The sequence below is a fragment of the Panthera uncia genome, assembly GCF_023721935.1.
Source record: "Panthera uncia isolate 11264 chromosome D3 unlocalized genomic scaffold, Puncia_PCG_1.0 HiC_scaffold_8, whole genome shotgun sequence".
In the NCBI taxonomy this organism is placed as follows: Eukaryota; Metazoa; Chordata; class Mammalia; order Carnivora; family Felidae; genus Panthera; species Panthera uncia.
The window spans coordinates 52,612,851-52,627,383 of NW_026057586.1; the positions used below are offsets into that span (position 1 = coordinate 52,612,851).

At 43.9% G+C, this 14,533-nt stretch overlaps 1 protein-coding gene across 3 annotated transcripts in view; it reads right to left on the reverse strand.

The window, feature by feature from the left end:
- Positions 1-363: 363 nt before the first annotated feature.
- The window catches only part of LPIN2 (lipin 2), an 84,490-nt gene continuing 70,320 nt past the window's right edge, over positions 364-14,533 (reverse strand). For all 3 annotated transcript variants that reach the window (XM_049620387.1, XM_049620384.1, XM_049620386.1), the window contains exons 10-20: positions 12,773-12,866; positions 12,258-12,327; positions 11,287-11,376; positions 10,228-10,310; positions 8,588-8,732; positions 7,367-7,515; positions 6,721-6,807; positions 5,191-5,343; positions 4,644-4,758; positions 3,883-3,986; positions 364-3,534 (exon numbers count right to left, since the gene is read on the reverse strand). In XM_049620387.1, the coding sequence (XP_049476344.1) occupies positions 3,390-3,534; positions 3,883-3,986; positions 4,644-4,758; positions 5,191-5,343; positions 6,721-6,807; positions 7,367-7,515; positions 8,588-8,732; positions 10,228-10,310; positions 11,287-11,376; positions 12,258-12,327; positions 12,773-12,866 (1,235 nt within the window). In that variant the 3' untranslated portion in view covers positions 364-3,389. The remainder of the gene's footprint in view (positions 3,535-3,882; positions 3,987-4,643; positions 4,759-5,190; positions 5,344-6,720; positions 6,808-7,366; positions 7,516-8,587; positions 8,733-10,227; positions 10,311-11,286; positions 11,377-12,257; positions 12,328-12,772; positions 12,867-14,533) is intronic.

The window sequence follows — 14,533 nt, forward strand, 5'->3', positions numbered from 1 at the left end:
CTTGAGGGAGGGTCTAGTGAAAGGTGGGGTGGCGAAGGCTCAGAGCAGGTCTCCCAGGGGACCCCTGAAGGGCTGAGGGGGCAGCAGTCTAGAGGATGCCAGTGCGGACACACCAGGAATTACATATGTATGAATGAATTATTCTCTGGCAGAACGTACAAAGCCAGAGAGGTTGGTTCCTGTGGGTGCAGCCGCACTTTTAGAGTCAGGTTTTATAAAAATAAGCACCAAAAAGAAGTCCTTTCTGTAGACAAATTTAAGTGTCAGCAAAGATCAAAATGCTAATTTATGGAAATTATCAATTTCTGGCAAGAGTACAGAGAATACGGTTTAAATGTCCTCTGAAGGAAGGAGTCCAATGCACTCAGTTTACGTTTGTTTATTGTTGTAACATTCTGTTTTGAACATCAAACACTGCACCAAAATATGAGCCATTTATCTTAGGATAACTGTCTTTGCCGTGACTGAGTACTGTACTGATGTTTACAAGTAATTTCTGACAACTCAAAAATTGTTAGTGGCATTGCTAATAATCAAATACTTCATCATAGACTGAATGTAATTATTAAATTAAAACAACAAAGTTACCCCCTCCCTTTCTTACCTTCAAAACAAACCAAAAAAACTAGTTTTCACCTGGAAAGAGCACTTACTTTAAACAAAAACTCCATTTTTAACCGGTTTCATTAAACACAGCATGTTCTAAAGCAGAGGAAAACAAGGCTTCCCACAGTAACTTAAAAAGATGATAAAATTTCCTGGAAGAGTTTGTTTTCACCAACTAGCATTTACTAGAAAGCATTTACTTTCTACCTGATTTTAAAAGGTCTTGCTCACACCTTCAACAATGAAGTCCGAAAGGGCCACACGCAGTCCCTACAGGGCACAGGCACTTTCCAGTCACGTAGCTGTTGTTCCTGGCTGTTCTCCCAGTGATTATCAGCAGCTTTCATTTAGGACATCACACTAGGAAGTTTTTTCTTTCTCCAGTTGGAAACTATGCAGATGGTTTTAAAACACAGCAAACACAGTCCTCACGCAGGGGGGCTAAGTGTGCAAGCTCCGGGCCTGCACGTGCACTTCCTAATGCCTGCCAGAGACGCAGATGTCGACAACACAACCAGACAAGCTTCTTCAGCACATGGGCATCAAGACAAATACTCAAGTCAGGGTGAACTGGAGAGAGGGAGACGGGCCAAGGCCGTTTCACCAGGGGAACCTAGAGAACGACTTAGAAAAGCCCGATCAGCTTGCAATCACCCCGTGATACCACCCATCACCGAAAGCAGCGCGAGGCTAACGCTTCTTCATTAACTCACTATCGTAAGGGTCTGTGTACAAACACACTCGAGGGTAACGCTCTTTCACAGAAAGAACAAATGTCATTTGTACCAAATGGCAATGGGTTTCAGCACAAACTTAATACTTTCAGAACACTATAGTGATAGTAATCTACTTTCAGCAAGAGGGACTCCTTTTAAATAAGGAAAAAGACTCACGTTAATTAGCAAACGTACCCACTGGATCGATCAATCTGCAGCAACAAAATGACAAAGTCTAGTGCTTATGGACACCGGGGACAGAGGAGTCTGCCACCCTCAGCACACAGCTGGGAGACCCGGGTTCCTGGCCTGGACCTTGACAAAGCCTGTGTGTCCAGAGGCAAGAGCTTATCAAGGGAAAAAAACTGTCTAATCAAAAACTCTTTAAAGGACAACCTGAAAAGCACTACAGAAGGTATAGAAGATTTTCTGTACCGTGCATGTGCAGAGAAGCCCTACTAAAGCTCATGTTCTCCCTCTAAAGCCAACATGGGGGGGACACGCTGTGGCGTCTATGAGATCAATAGCGGCACGCTGCTCTGCCAGGATTTTGATTCGCTAACTGGGCAGAATTTCATATAAACATAACCTAGTTTGCCTAACCTACTGTACATAAATAAACTCATTAAACAATTAGTCTTTGAACTGTTTAAGGTGGGCAGGTTTGCATTGGAAGAAGCAGGTGTCATTCCTCCTCTGGGAACACGTGCCTCCAGGTTCTGCCACTGAGAACTGCGTTCAGGGGACTCTACCATTGTCACCGCATCCAACAGCGCTGGGAGAAACAGCTGAACTCAAAGGACTTCGACTCTCCAATCTGGAAAAATAACTACTCCCATTTCTCCGTCTCTAGATCACTATCACTGGGGTGGGGCCAACTAAAATGGGGGGGGGGGGCGAGTGCCACAGTACAAGTATGGGCAAGCGCTGGGGGCGGGGGGGGGGGGGGGGGGGGGACAGGAAACCATCCCCAGCGGGCGCCTGGATCTGCAGGTCCCCTCGCTGCTCTGGAACTCGGCTCACCGCTTCCCTCCCAGCTGAGGCCTGCGTGTGTACAGAATCCTTCTCTCCAACAGTTCTCTGGCTTCGAACACTGAGGTGACTATTGACACTGAGGCTCCCAGTTCTGGAGGGGCTGATGGGGCAGAACCCTCCCCCGGTGCTGTTCTGAGACTGACATGTCTCATTACAACCAGGCGGAGAAACTGAGCTGCAGGCAGAGCAAAGGACTCTCCCGGAACCCCACACAAGTATGTATTTGCATTTCTAAGGCCTCTCTGAAAACAGATCAGTTACTTGTTCAATCTACTTCTGCTGTTGGCAGTACTCTTCCTACAGGCACCAAGCAGGCCCAGCAACACCTGTCTGTCCTGGCTTTGTCCACAGCTGAAGGGACGGTGATCTAAGGGACTTTCCTTCCCCAGAAGCCCACATCTGTGGGGCTGGGACGGTGGCCTGGGCCCCTGTCCAGAGCAGCCCGCCTGAGCAGGTGTCTTGTCTCACCACAGGAGGGAAGGAGGCGCCCACAGAAGAAATGTGCATAGGCGGTGTGAACCAACATCAATCACTAACTGGACCTTTGGCAGCTCAGTGGACCCTGATCCCATAAAGAAAGCCCTGGTTTTAGAGAGAAACGCTCTCAACTGCCCAGTGGAAACGATAACACTTTTACTTTATACATTTTTTTTGTCCACTCTTATTTAGCTTCTTTTTTCTTCCTTTTAAATTATTCAGTTAAAGAAGCACCAGCACACACTTGACACAGCGCGTGTATGAGGACGACCAGTGATAGGAGCCCAGGCCTCCAAGGTCAGGTCCGAGTCCTCCCCTGCCCGCTTGCCCAGGGCACTGAGCCACAGCTCTGCCAGGCCTGGGAAGGGGAAGGATGACAGCAGTTCCAACTTCAGGAGCTCTCCCTGTGCCTGCTGGTGCCTGGCTGTCAGCATTAAGTCCCATTCTGCACCTGTGGCTTGGAGGGTAGCCCAGTGTCCTCTGTCCAGCAGAAGTGCTGGTCACCTTCCCTTGCTGTGAGGCGAGTGACGGAGGATCGCCCCTGGAGGTGCCATTTCACGCCAGGTCGTCCAGGTCCACTTTGGGGATCGGGTCTCGCCAGTAGCAGAAGGAGCTGAACTCTGGGCACGGAAAGGCAGAATTCTGTTCCTTATTGAGAAGTGGGAACACGTGCTCCACGAGCTCGCTCAGTCTGTGATACCTAAGAGAAGGGATTGGGGGAAAAACGCACAAAGTGTTACTCTGAAATTGATGTAAGAGCACAGGATTGCACGTCGTGAAGCTAGTTACAGAGATTCCTCAAAGCAGTAGGATCTGAGATGGGCATGCATCCCTTCCCAGGACATAGCCTTCCTCTTCGAAGTCTAAAATTGTCAGTGATCCCAGTACAGACACTATTACAGAGAAGGACACACCCAGGCAAAGAGGAAAGCCTCCAACAGACAGGTACACTACTGATATTTCGAGCTGGGCCTGATCCTCAGAACCTCTGTTCCCAACTCCACCCCTCGCTGCCGGGCGGCGGGATGAGGAGGAGGAGCACACTTACGATGACTTGTTTCCTTTGGTCCTTTCTTGTATTAATTCACCCTTGGGGTTCACGGTGAATATTCTGCAGTCTGGAACTCCAACTTGCGTGTAAGCATAGACATCCTGCAGAAGAAAACATTAAATAAGGTGATTATGAGAGAAGAAATCAGGAGATGTTTCTCTGGTTCCTTGTGAGCCAGAAAAACAGTATGAACACAAGGCTGTCTTGGGAACACGTGGCGCAGGCACAGTGTCCCTCTGCCACTGCTAAAACTGAACTTGAGACAAACTGAAAGAGTGGGGCCAAACCCAAGGGCACTCGGAGTCAGAAAACTGGGGGCTGACAGACGCCAGGGGCCCTGGAACAGGAGAGGGGCCCTGCTGCCTGACAGAGGCCAGGTGGCAACACCTTCCGCACGCCTGGAAACTGAGGGCCCGTGTGTGGGTAGGCAGGCCGGGAAGCTTTTGCGAAGGCGGAGCACTCTCTGGGGTGGATCCAAGGACATGGCTTAGAACCACTTGCACAGGAGTCAGGACTGCCCGAGGAGATGGAATCAAAGCCATAAAAACAAAGAGAAAGTGCCCTTTCTCATACACCAAAACTCTAGGGCAGATGTCCTACAGGACCCAACAGCAGAAATTTGGAACAGATAAATGAAAACCCGTTTAGCAGAACATTCATTCTGTTTATACAATTGGTTTGACAATTATATCCAGGCTGTACCCTAAAAAATACACGCCTCTGAATTTTACCCACCATACCAAAGGCTACACACTTACATTTGGACGGTTTCCAAAGGCGGCATAGAAGGGCTGCTTAGAGGGGGTAAACAGATTCTTGATATCATTTAGACACTCTATTTTGAATTTCTCTGGTTTCTTTTCTATCACTTCCCTAGGGAGAAAAAAAAAGTACAAATACAATGACCAAATCTGAAATGGTAGTTTTTCCTGGTATGTGATCCTGAAAAGATTTTAGTGCTCACAATCACTCATTTCTTAAAATATTTTGTAACTGGTATCTTTCTTTCTCTTCCTTTGCCAGTCAAGAAAGACTAAGACTCTGACTGATGGTGTTTAGGGAAGGAGAAAACGTGACAGCTTGATTTTTGGACTGTGTTTGACCGGACTAGGATGAGCTCTGAGTTAGAATGCTCTGGGTCTGGGGGAGCCAAAGAACCAAGAAATGCCGAAGCTCAGAATCAGATACAGACCCTTACGATGAGCTTGACCTCCAACTTCCCCATTCAGACCCTTTCCCCCAGTGCGAGCAGGCGCATGCACCCACACATGTGCACACACACGCATGCACACACAGAAGGTGTACCTGTGGAAGGCAGAGAACAAGCTGCTAGGGGATAACATCAGAGGGCCCCGAGGCAAGATTGTGCCCTTGTCATTGACCCAGTGCAGGTAGCCACGGGTCATGTCGGCCATGCCGATGGCACGGGCGGAGCAATACAGAAACTTGTAGCCATTCCTGAAAGAAAAGAAGAAAGAAACATCCTGTTTAGAAACACACACTCTGGCAAAAATGGAAAAAAAAAAAAGGCACTATTCTTTTAAAAGATCCAAATAAAGTTCCCTTCGTTTGTTGTGAAAATCAAATTCTTGAATTTAATAAGGAAAGTAGTTAGGATTATAAAGATCTCACTTCTCCATAGAAAACATCATAGGGAAAAATGGGGATATATGCAACTAGGGATTATGCTAAATTTATAAATACTGATATATCTTCAGCAACCAGTCAATGAAAGTCAGATTACGGAACAAAAACCCTGGACTATCTTTAAGTTATCTGCATAAAGGAAAGATGCAAAGGATCTCATTTATAAAGACAATTTGTAGAATGCAAACCATTCTGTAAGACAAGGAGCAAATCATGGGTAACAGACATACAATTTTCATACTATGGCATTCTCAACTAATGCTTAAGACACTAAGTTTTCTTTTTCCTTTTTTTTTTTAATATTTATTTTTGAGAGAGAGAGAGAGAGAGAGAGCGAGCTAACATGAGGGAGGGAGAGGCAGAGAGAGAGGGAGACACAGAATCTGAAGCAGGCCCCAGGCTCCGAGCTGTCAGCACAGAGCCCAATGCGAGGCTCAAACTTGCAAACTGTGAGCTCATGAGCTGAGCCAAAGTCAGACATTTAACCGAATGAGCCACCCAGGCGCCCCAAGACACTAAATTTTCAAATCAATTTAACTCATATGGATTATGGTCCCACAAAGGCCACAGCACTGTTTTCTCTGTTGCCCCAACAGAGAGGACCCCATGGGTGACCCCATGCATGCAAGTATTACCTACTCAGTGAAATCCAATTAAAAAATATCCAATTAGGGGCAACGAAGTGGCTTTTGATTTTTGAGTGTCCGACTTTTGGTTTCGGCTCAGGTCATGATCTCAGGGTTGTGAGATCGAGTCCCGCCTTGGACTCTGTGCTGGGTGTGGAGCCTGCTTCAGATTCTCTCTCTATCCCTCCCTCCTACTTGTTCTCTTAAACAACAACAACAAAGCAAACCCAATAAAAAAAATGTAAATCTGGCTCTTCTGTTAAAACTTAACCCCCCAATGATAACTATAACCACAGATATATATAAGTAGTGCCTCAAACTCCTAGCACTGTGAGGATGAGAGGTATAGGTTAAACATGTAACGCAAGGACTGATACACAGCTCATGTTCCAGAAATGGCGGCTGACACTTTTCTTTGTATGAGGCTACAGGAAAGGAAAGCAGGAATAGCTGGATCATGAAGACACGATTTCCATGGACTGATGTATGCCATTTTTCTGTAGTTCTTAAAGCAAAATTCTAGCTCACTTGAGTACGTGGCCATGTGGGACAAGATACCTACTCATTGATGGAATGGTAGAGCTTTGCTATACCCTGATGAGTCCAGTCTTTACCCAGCTGTGGAAGAATCTGCCCCAAAGCATCAGACCTGAGAGGGTAGAAATAGGAAAAGGTATCAGAAAACGAAGCATATACAGCCAAGTGTTTGCCTATTTAAATACCAGCTGCCAAAAACCACTGAGTAGAGGCAGAGTGTGGGGACAATATAATCTACAAGGGTGATTTTGTCACAGCTTGCATAGCAGTGAGGCAGTCCCCTGCATACTCACAGAAGAATTTCTAAAAATAGAATCAGACACAAGAGCCAGATGTTCATTTTCAGAGATAATTCGCAACACATCCTCTTTTTCTTCTCCCTAATCTCAACAGTTTTTTTTTTTTTTAATTTTAATGCCAGAACTTAGAGACTACATAACTAAATCTTGCTAAAAGTTTCTGATGTTAATTTGTACAGCTCCACCCATCTCCTCCATCCACAGAATGATCCTGTGTGTGACCACGTGTGACCTCTGTGTTCAAGTCTCCATGTATGTAGTTTAAAACACTTCCTGATGGTGGTCAAGGAGGGATTCCCCCACTCCTGCCCCCCATTGCACAGTGACCTGTACCTATCTCCTCCCTGCCACCCACCATGGGCTCGTGCTTACTTGGTTATTGTTCCGTCAATATCAGAGATGATGATCTTGTCATTCCAGTTCCACAGGTAAATGGTCCCTGCACACCGGCAGGTACCTTGATATTGGGTTGTAATACTAAACACAACATCATTTGGGCCATCTTGGAGCTTCAGTTTTGCCTTTTATAAAAAGTAAGAGAATAAAGAAAATCATAAAGGGAGAATTTTGAAAATTCATGGTGTATCACTTTGATGAAATTATGTGCAACTAAGTCAGTTTCCATTAATATGTAGTCACGGAGAGATTACAAAGGTATCATGTTAAGTGAAAAAAAATTCTAATCTCCTAATCTCTGAAATATATGTATGTATGTGTACATACATATATACACATATGTGTGCGTGTGTGTATACATATATATATATATATATATATATATATATGGCAGAAATGTATAAGGAATGGAAAGAAATACATAAATATGATTACTATAAGAGAAAAAAATGAGCTGAAAACATACAATTCTCAACAGGGTCTGAATATTTACAAACTACCACCAGTGTTTCAGGGCGTCAGCTCAAGGCAGGATGGTTTCTCTTGTGCTGGCACACACACAGCCCAGTGCTGCGTGCACAGCTTGTTCACAAGAAGCTGAGGGAGCCACTGCCTGAATGGTGTTTTGGAATTCTAAGAAATTTTTCTGATTCTCCAAAAAACCAAATGTCTCTGCTCTTCCTCCACACCCGACCGCCCTAGGGCACAGCGAGACCATTTCACACTGAAAATGTGTGAAAGGGAATGGGAAACCAACAGGAAAAAGGAAACTGCATTTAAGTAAGAAAATGACATTTCTCTGTTGTTGTGGCTCCTAAAAAAAAAAAAAAAAAGTGATGGCCTGGGCGCCACCCAGGCGCCCCATTTTTTTTTTTTTTTTAATTTTTTTAATGTTTATTTATTTTTGAGACAGAGAGAGACAGAGCATGAATGGGGGAGGGTCAGAGAGAGGGAGACACAGAATGGGAAACAGGCTCCAGGCTCCGAGCTGTCAGCACAGAGCCGGACGCGGGGCTCGAACTCACGGACCGCGAGATCATGACCTGAGCCGAAGTCGGGAAGAAAGTTAAAAATACTTATCTGTTGGTTCACTCTCAGAGACTGAAGTAGGAAGTCTGAGGTGGTGCAAGAAGCATGTCCAATTAAACAGTTACTAAAGTAATCTGAATGGATCCACACGGATCACACAGGACTCACAATTTGGTCTGAAGAGAGTCGAAGAGACTTTTTATAGGAGGTTGTGCTGCCATGGCTTGGGGGCTCTGTGGGAACAGGGTCCACTTTGATGGATTCTTCGAGCTCCTGTGACCCTTCATCACTGGATGAGTCATCCTCAGCCGGCCTATCAACAGCAATCCAGTTACTGAAGAGGCAGCAGGGCATTTTAATGACAAGAGCTTTTCTTTAGGATCAAGGAAACAAAAGAGATCCTAAATCCATTCCGGGGATGGGAAGAGTTGTTCACTCGATTTCCAGTGCCTGAGTATTCACATCATGAAGGGAGAAGGCCACCTTCTCCCTCTCATGATTAGCCAGCAGTCTGGCTATGACTGATTATTTTCTGCTATGACCAGTGAATGCCACTAGGTCTACTGACTCTTGTTGAAAAGATAACGTACATTTCAAAAGATAACAAACTGTAGAAAATATAATTGCTTATACAAATTTAAAAAACTAATAAAAAGGATTCTATATACCCTTCCTTTAAAAAAAATATTTATTTTGAGAGAGAGTACAAACGAGAGCGAGGGGGTGGGGGGAAGGTGGAGAGAGAGAGGGACAGAGGGAGAGAATCCCAAGCAGGCTCCATGGTGTCAGTGTAGAGCCTAACTTGGGGCTCAATCTCACAAACTGTGAGCTGAAATCAAGAGTCAGATGCTTAATGGACTGAGCTACCCAAGTGCCCTATAAACCCCCTTTGAAAGAAGAGGGTAAAGAGCAAGAAAATGAAAGCTCAGGCTCAGACCAGCAGCTGAATTAAAGAGCTGGAGCAGGAGGAGAAGGAAAAAATCTGGCTGGGCAAGTAGAAGAAGAGCAGAAATGAGAACAAGGTGCATAGTGGCACCTCCTTTCAGGGCCAGCCAATACAAATATCCAAGAGGGGCTACATTTTCCAAGAATGAAAAGGACCCACACTAATTTTGTTTTTTGTTTTTGTTTTTGTTTTTTTTTTAGGTAGAGTGCATACTCATGTGAGTAGGGGTGGGGCTGGGGCAGAGGGAGAAGGAGAGAGAATCTTAAATAGGCTCCATGCCCAGCCTGGGACTCCAACCCGCAACTGTGAGATCATGACCTGCGCCAAAACCAAGAGTTAGATGTTCAACCAACTAAACCACCCAGGTGCCCCTAATTTAAAGAAATTTCTACCCCACTGTGGGGCTCTAACTCATGACCCCGAGATCAAGAGTTGCATGCTTTATCAACTGAGCCCACTAGGCTTCCTCTGAAATTCTTTTGTGTCTCCCTTTTGTGTCGGATAGGAAGCTAGAGGGCAGAGACACCGAGGATAGCACATCTTAGGACTCCTCAAGATCCCTTTCCCAGAGGCCTCCATTTTACAGGCATCTGATTCCATGGCTCCAGGATGGGAGCAAGGCATTTAAAAAGCAGTGATGGGTGTATTTACTCCTCTAAACTGATTATAATTTTTAGAAAAGCAGAAATTATCTGCTGAGTGGCACAAACAAGCCACTTATGGTCATGGTTGTCCCTATGAGAAAGAAGTTTCTGACCAAAAATTAATCAAAATTGTCAAAATCAGCTTGAATACAATGGCTAAAAAGCAGTGAGTGAGTGAGCAAGTGCTGTGAGTCTGGAGGAAGAACAGGGTGCCCCACCTGCCACTGGCTGGCTCCTTTGCACTTGATGGCAGGTCACTGGTTGGCGGTACCTCGGATTTTCCTTCCTTGGCCTCTGGCAGCTAAAACAACAAGACAGCAATGGCGATGTGCAATTATTCCCCACCTGCCCCCAGAGACTGACAGGTAAAAATTTATCAGCAGCCCTCTCGAGCAATAAGCAAAATGGTTTTCTGAATCCCTAACTTAAAAATGCTTAAGAAACAGCCTTTCTCTACTTTGAGCCAAAGGACAGAAATCTGAGACAGAAGTCATATGCTGTTATGCAAAAGCTGTTCACTACAAAACAATTAAGAATTTTTTTTAAAGTTTATTTACTTATTTTGAGGAAGAGCAAGAGCAGGGGAGGGGCAGAGAGAGAGAGGGAGAGAGAATCCGAGGCAGGCTCTGTACTGTCATTGCAGAGCCCGATGTAGGGCTCAAACTCATGAACTGTGAGATTATGACCTGAGCCCAAATCAAGAGTTGGACGCTCAATTGACAGAGCCTCCCAGGTGCCCCAGAAGTAAAAACTTTTAAAAGAGCACCATTTCAAGTCACAGACTATAATACAACTGGTCCACATTCATTCGGTCTGCTCCAGGGACACCAGTACTACAGAACAGAGGGCCCCCATGCCGCCCGCTGTTCAGTAGGAGAACAAGCTCTTGCTTCTGTCTGGAAGGTAATATAGTGAGTGGGCAAAGGGAAAGAGGCTTTGGAGCTGAACCCTTGGCCAAACCGTAGCTCCGTCCTTCACCGTTATGCGTGTTTGGTCAACTCACCTCACCTCTTCGTGCCCTAGCTTCTTTACTTGTAAAATGGGAACTCAAACATCTATACTGAAGGGCTGTAGTAAAGGTGAAGGGTAATGAACATAAAGCATCTAGCATAGTACCTGCACATCAAACTGTTCATAAATGGTGGCTATAATTACCGTAAGACAGTATTATAAGCCCAAATTGATTTTCTTGTGCTTGGCAAAAATGTTTTTTGAAAAAATGAAAAATTTGCTTCTTTTCAGCCCATGGAAAAAAATTACCTCTCCGGGTCCGTTACCTGTTTGGCCATGCTTTCTCTCTTACGCCAAAACCACCAGCGACCAGATTTCTTTGGCATCTTATCTTTGACCCAGGACTCGACTGTGGCCTGGAAACAATCAATTTGGGTCAGTCTAGTCATCTGTCAGTCACAAAACACCCAACTGCTTTCTATCATCCCCCTGCAGGACAGTGCCTTATTATGGAATGTGAGCAACATTCTCTACACCTCTGAACTCCTCCAGAGTTTGTAACACCTCTGACAGATGGACAGTCCTCTTTTGTGGTAGCATGGCTTTGCAGCAGTTCTATGGGATGAGACTGAGTGGTCTGGCTAAACAGGAGCAGGGGGCTGGTAGGTGCTGCTCTCATTTCTCTACCACTGGAAAACATGTTCTCATGAGTTATGAGGACCAACTGCGCTGACAGATTTAGAACAAATCTTCAGGTTCTATATCACAGGCTTATTAGACATATCTTATCCAATCACGCTAACATCACACTTCTGGTGGGCACATCACCCTCGTCCCGCTGCTTCTTTCCATATTAATGAGAGGAATTCCTTTTCATGCATTCCATATTTAGCTAACAATCAAATCTCTCAACTTTTATACCCAACCAGAAACCAGTATAAACATCTAATAAAAATGACAAAGATATGGCAGCCCAGCAAATTTCCTAGATTTGGGGCATGAGATAATTTGAGTGGGCACATAAAAAATCTTTGGATCTTCTGTAATATTAATCTAATTTTATTAAAAACTTTTTTTTTTTTTATGTTGCTCCAACTCACCAACTGTGAGATCATGACCTGAGCTGAATGAAGTCAGACACTAAACCAACTGAGCCACCTGGGTGCCAGGTGCTAGAATGTTAAATTGATTTTAAATAAAACTTTGAGTAGTATCTAGTTTAGAAGTGTGCACATATGAATTTTTCTAAATACCATATGTTGTAGATACTTAGAAAACAAATGGTGGATCATCTTACCTTCGGCAGACTCTTCTGGAATACTTGCAAGCTAAGGATCATGGGAGCAGCCAAAGCCCAGTTATAGTAACTGTGAGAAATAAATTGTGTAAAACCATCACACAGAGAAGGGAGAGAGGGAGAGAGAAGAGAAGGGGGTAGAGAGGAAGGGAAGGAGGAAAAAAGAGGAGAGGATGGGGGCACAGAAACAACATGAAATTTCTTATTCTTTTCAATGAAGAGATGATCAGCTAAATTTTTTCCCCACATGAATGATCTCTGCTTCAAGCCAAACTTCTCTGAGCAGAGAAGTAGTAAAATCTATAAGACAGAATAACATTTCAATGCTTCATTGAAAAAAAAAAAAAAAAAGAAAAAAAGGCTGAGGCATCATTTTCATTTCAAAGTCACTGCCCACTAGCTCATTTATATGTGATGGCACATTTTATAACAAGAAAACTAGAACAGTTAAAAAGAGCACTTTGAAAAAAAACCCTGGAAGAGTATTTAGCAATTATGAAAGCAGGAGTATTTACCGGTTATAGATCCGTATTACAAGGTTAGGATTGTCGATAAGTCCAGGGTTTTCTGCAAATTCATGATAAGTAATGATATGCTCCATGAATTTTTCTGCAATGTAAAATAATGATCCTTTGGTTAGATATTATGTAAATTTCTAAATGAGAATATCACAATACTCTGCGTTGAAGGATCTAAAGGATAAAATGCGTCCTTTAAAAAAACTTTTTTTATATTCATCAAAAGCAAAATATCATTTTTTTTTATCCAGGACAATAAAGAACACTTCCTTTTTCTATCCTTCCCCTCTTCTACCACTCCTCCCACAATTAAAAACAAAAAACAAAACCACAACAACAAAAAACAACACAGGAAAAAGGGATATGCCACAGAATTTCAGGAAAACAGACTATACATGTGGCCAGAGAGAGAAAAAGGAAGATACACACGTGTGCACACACATTCTCTAGAATTAATGAAAACTGTAGTTTCATTCTTAACAAAGACAAACATTACTGGCAGGCAGGCAACTGCATAACTAGGGAATATTCATGGGGATCTTACAGCTGTCAGGGCATGCTACATTAGGAAAAACAATCAAAACATTTTACAATTGCTTGGAGAAAAAAAAAAACCTAATAAATACACACCAGACTATGGCTTAGGATCAGCCAAGAAATGAACCCCAAGTTCTTGAGAAATGAATGAGGATTCTGCGTGAATTTGTGTGCTGTGTTCCTAAATCTGCACGCTAGCAGATCAAGGCTAACAGGGAAATTTCTCGCTAGGACTGTTCCTCCTGGTGATTTGTAGATTATTTACGTTTACTTGCCATTTCTGCCTCCTCCAATAACAAACTCTACCTAAGTACCCAGAATTTTAAGTGTATATTTTATGGTTTATAGAACTGTGTACTTTCCATTCCACCCCCAACTTGTATTTTTTAAGATGAAGACTTATGAGGATTAAGAGCTATTGACTATAACCTGCTCTTAATTTCTTGCAAAAAATAAAACAAATAGAATTAAGAGATGGAGAAGAGGCAAAATGAGCACCTTGTGACCTGAAAAAGAGAAGGATTCAGGAAAGCACAATTATGACTCTCAGGCACCAAGTCTGCCAAACTCAGGCCTTCAGCTGCTCTGAGGGGGAGAGAAGACAAAAGATGATACTAGTTGTGGAAGGAAACTCTTTCCTTAGAGGACAGTCAATCAAAGGCCACCAGCCAAACTGAGATAATATTAAGAAGAGTTTAGGTACAAAGGAAGGTAAAACCAAAAAGGCCAAAGAACTTGGGGAAAGATACACCCGAGTGCTCACCCCACCATGGAGTCCTCTGAATTGCCTCTGCTAAGCTTCTTCCTTTCTCTTGAGCAACTATACTTTCCAGGGCCAAGTCTCAAGATTGAGACAGAAAGTAACCCCTTCTACTTTTTGCCGGAAAGACTATTTCCTCAGTGGACAATTAATTTTCCACAACTTCAGCCCTACTCTCATATCTAAGCCTCAGTGCTTTCCAGGAGGGCAGCTGGGCCCCAGTCCACACACATTTCAACTTTACAGATGAGAAAGTGGGACACAGCATGAGCTGACCCTGGCTGCTCCACAAACAGGGCAGCCTGAGAATTCTCCACCTCTCCACGTGAAATGAGAGCCTTCGAGGCACATGAACTTACTCGAGCCATTTATATGTAAGGTCACCCCATATGAGGTACCTTAAATGAGGAGCTATCTGACATTAAAGGGAGATACCTGTTACCTGCACAAGATCGTTAAAG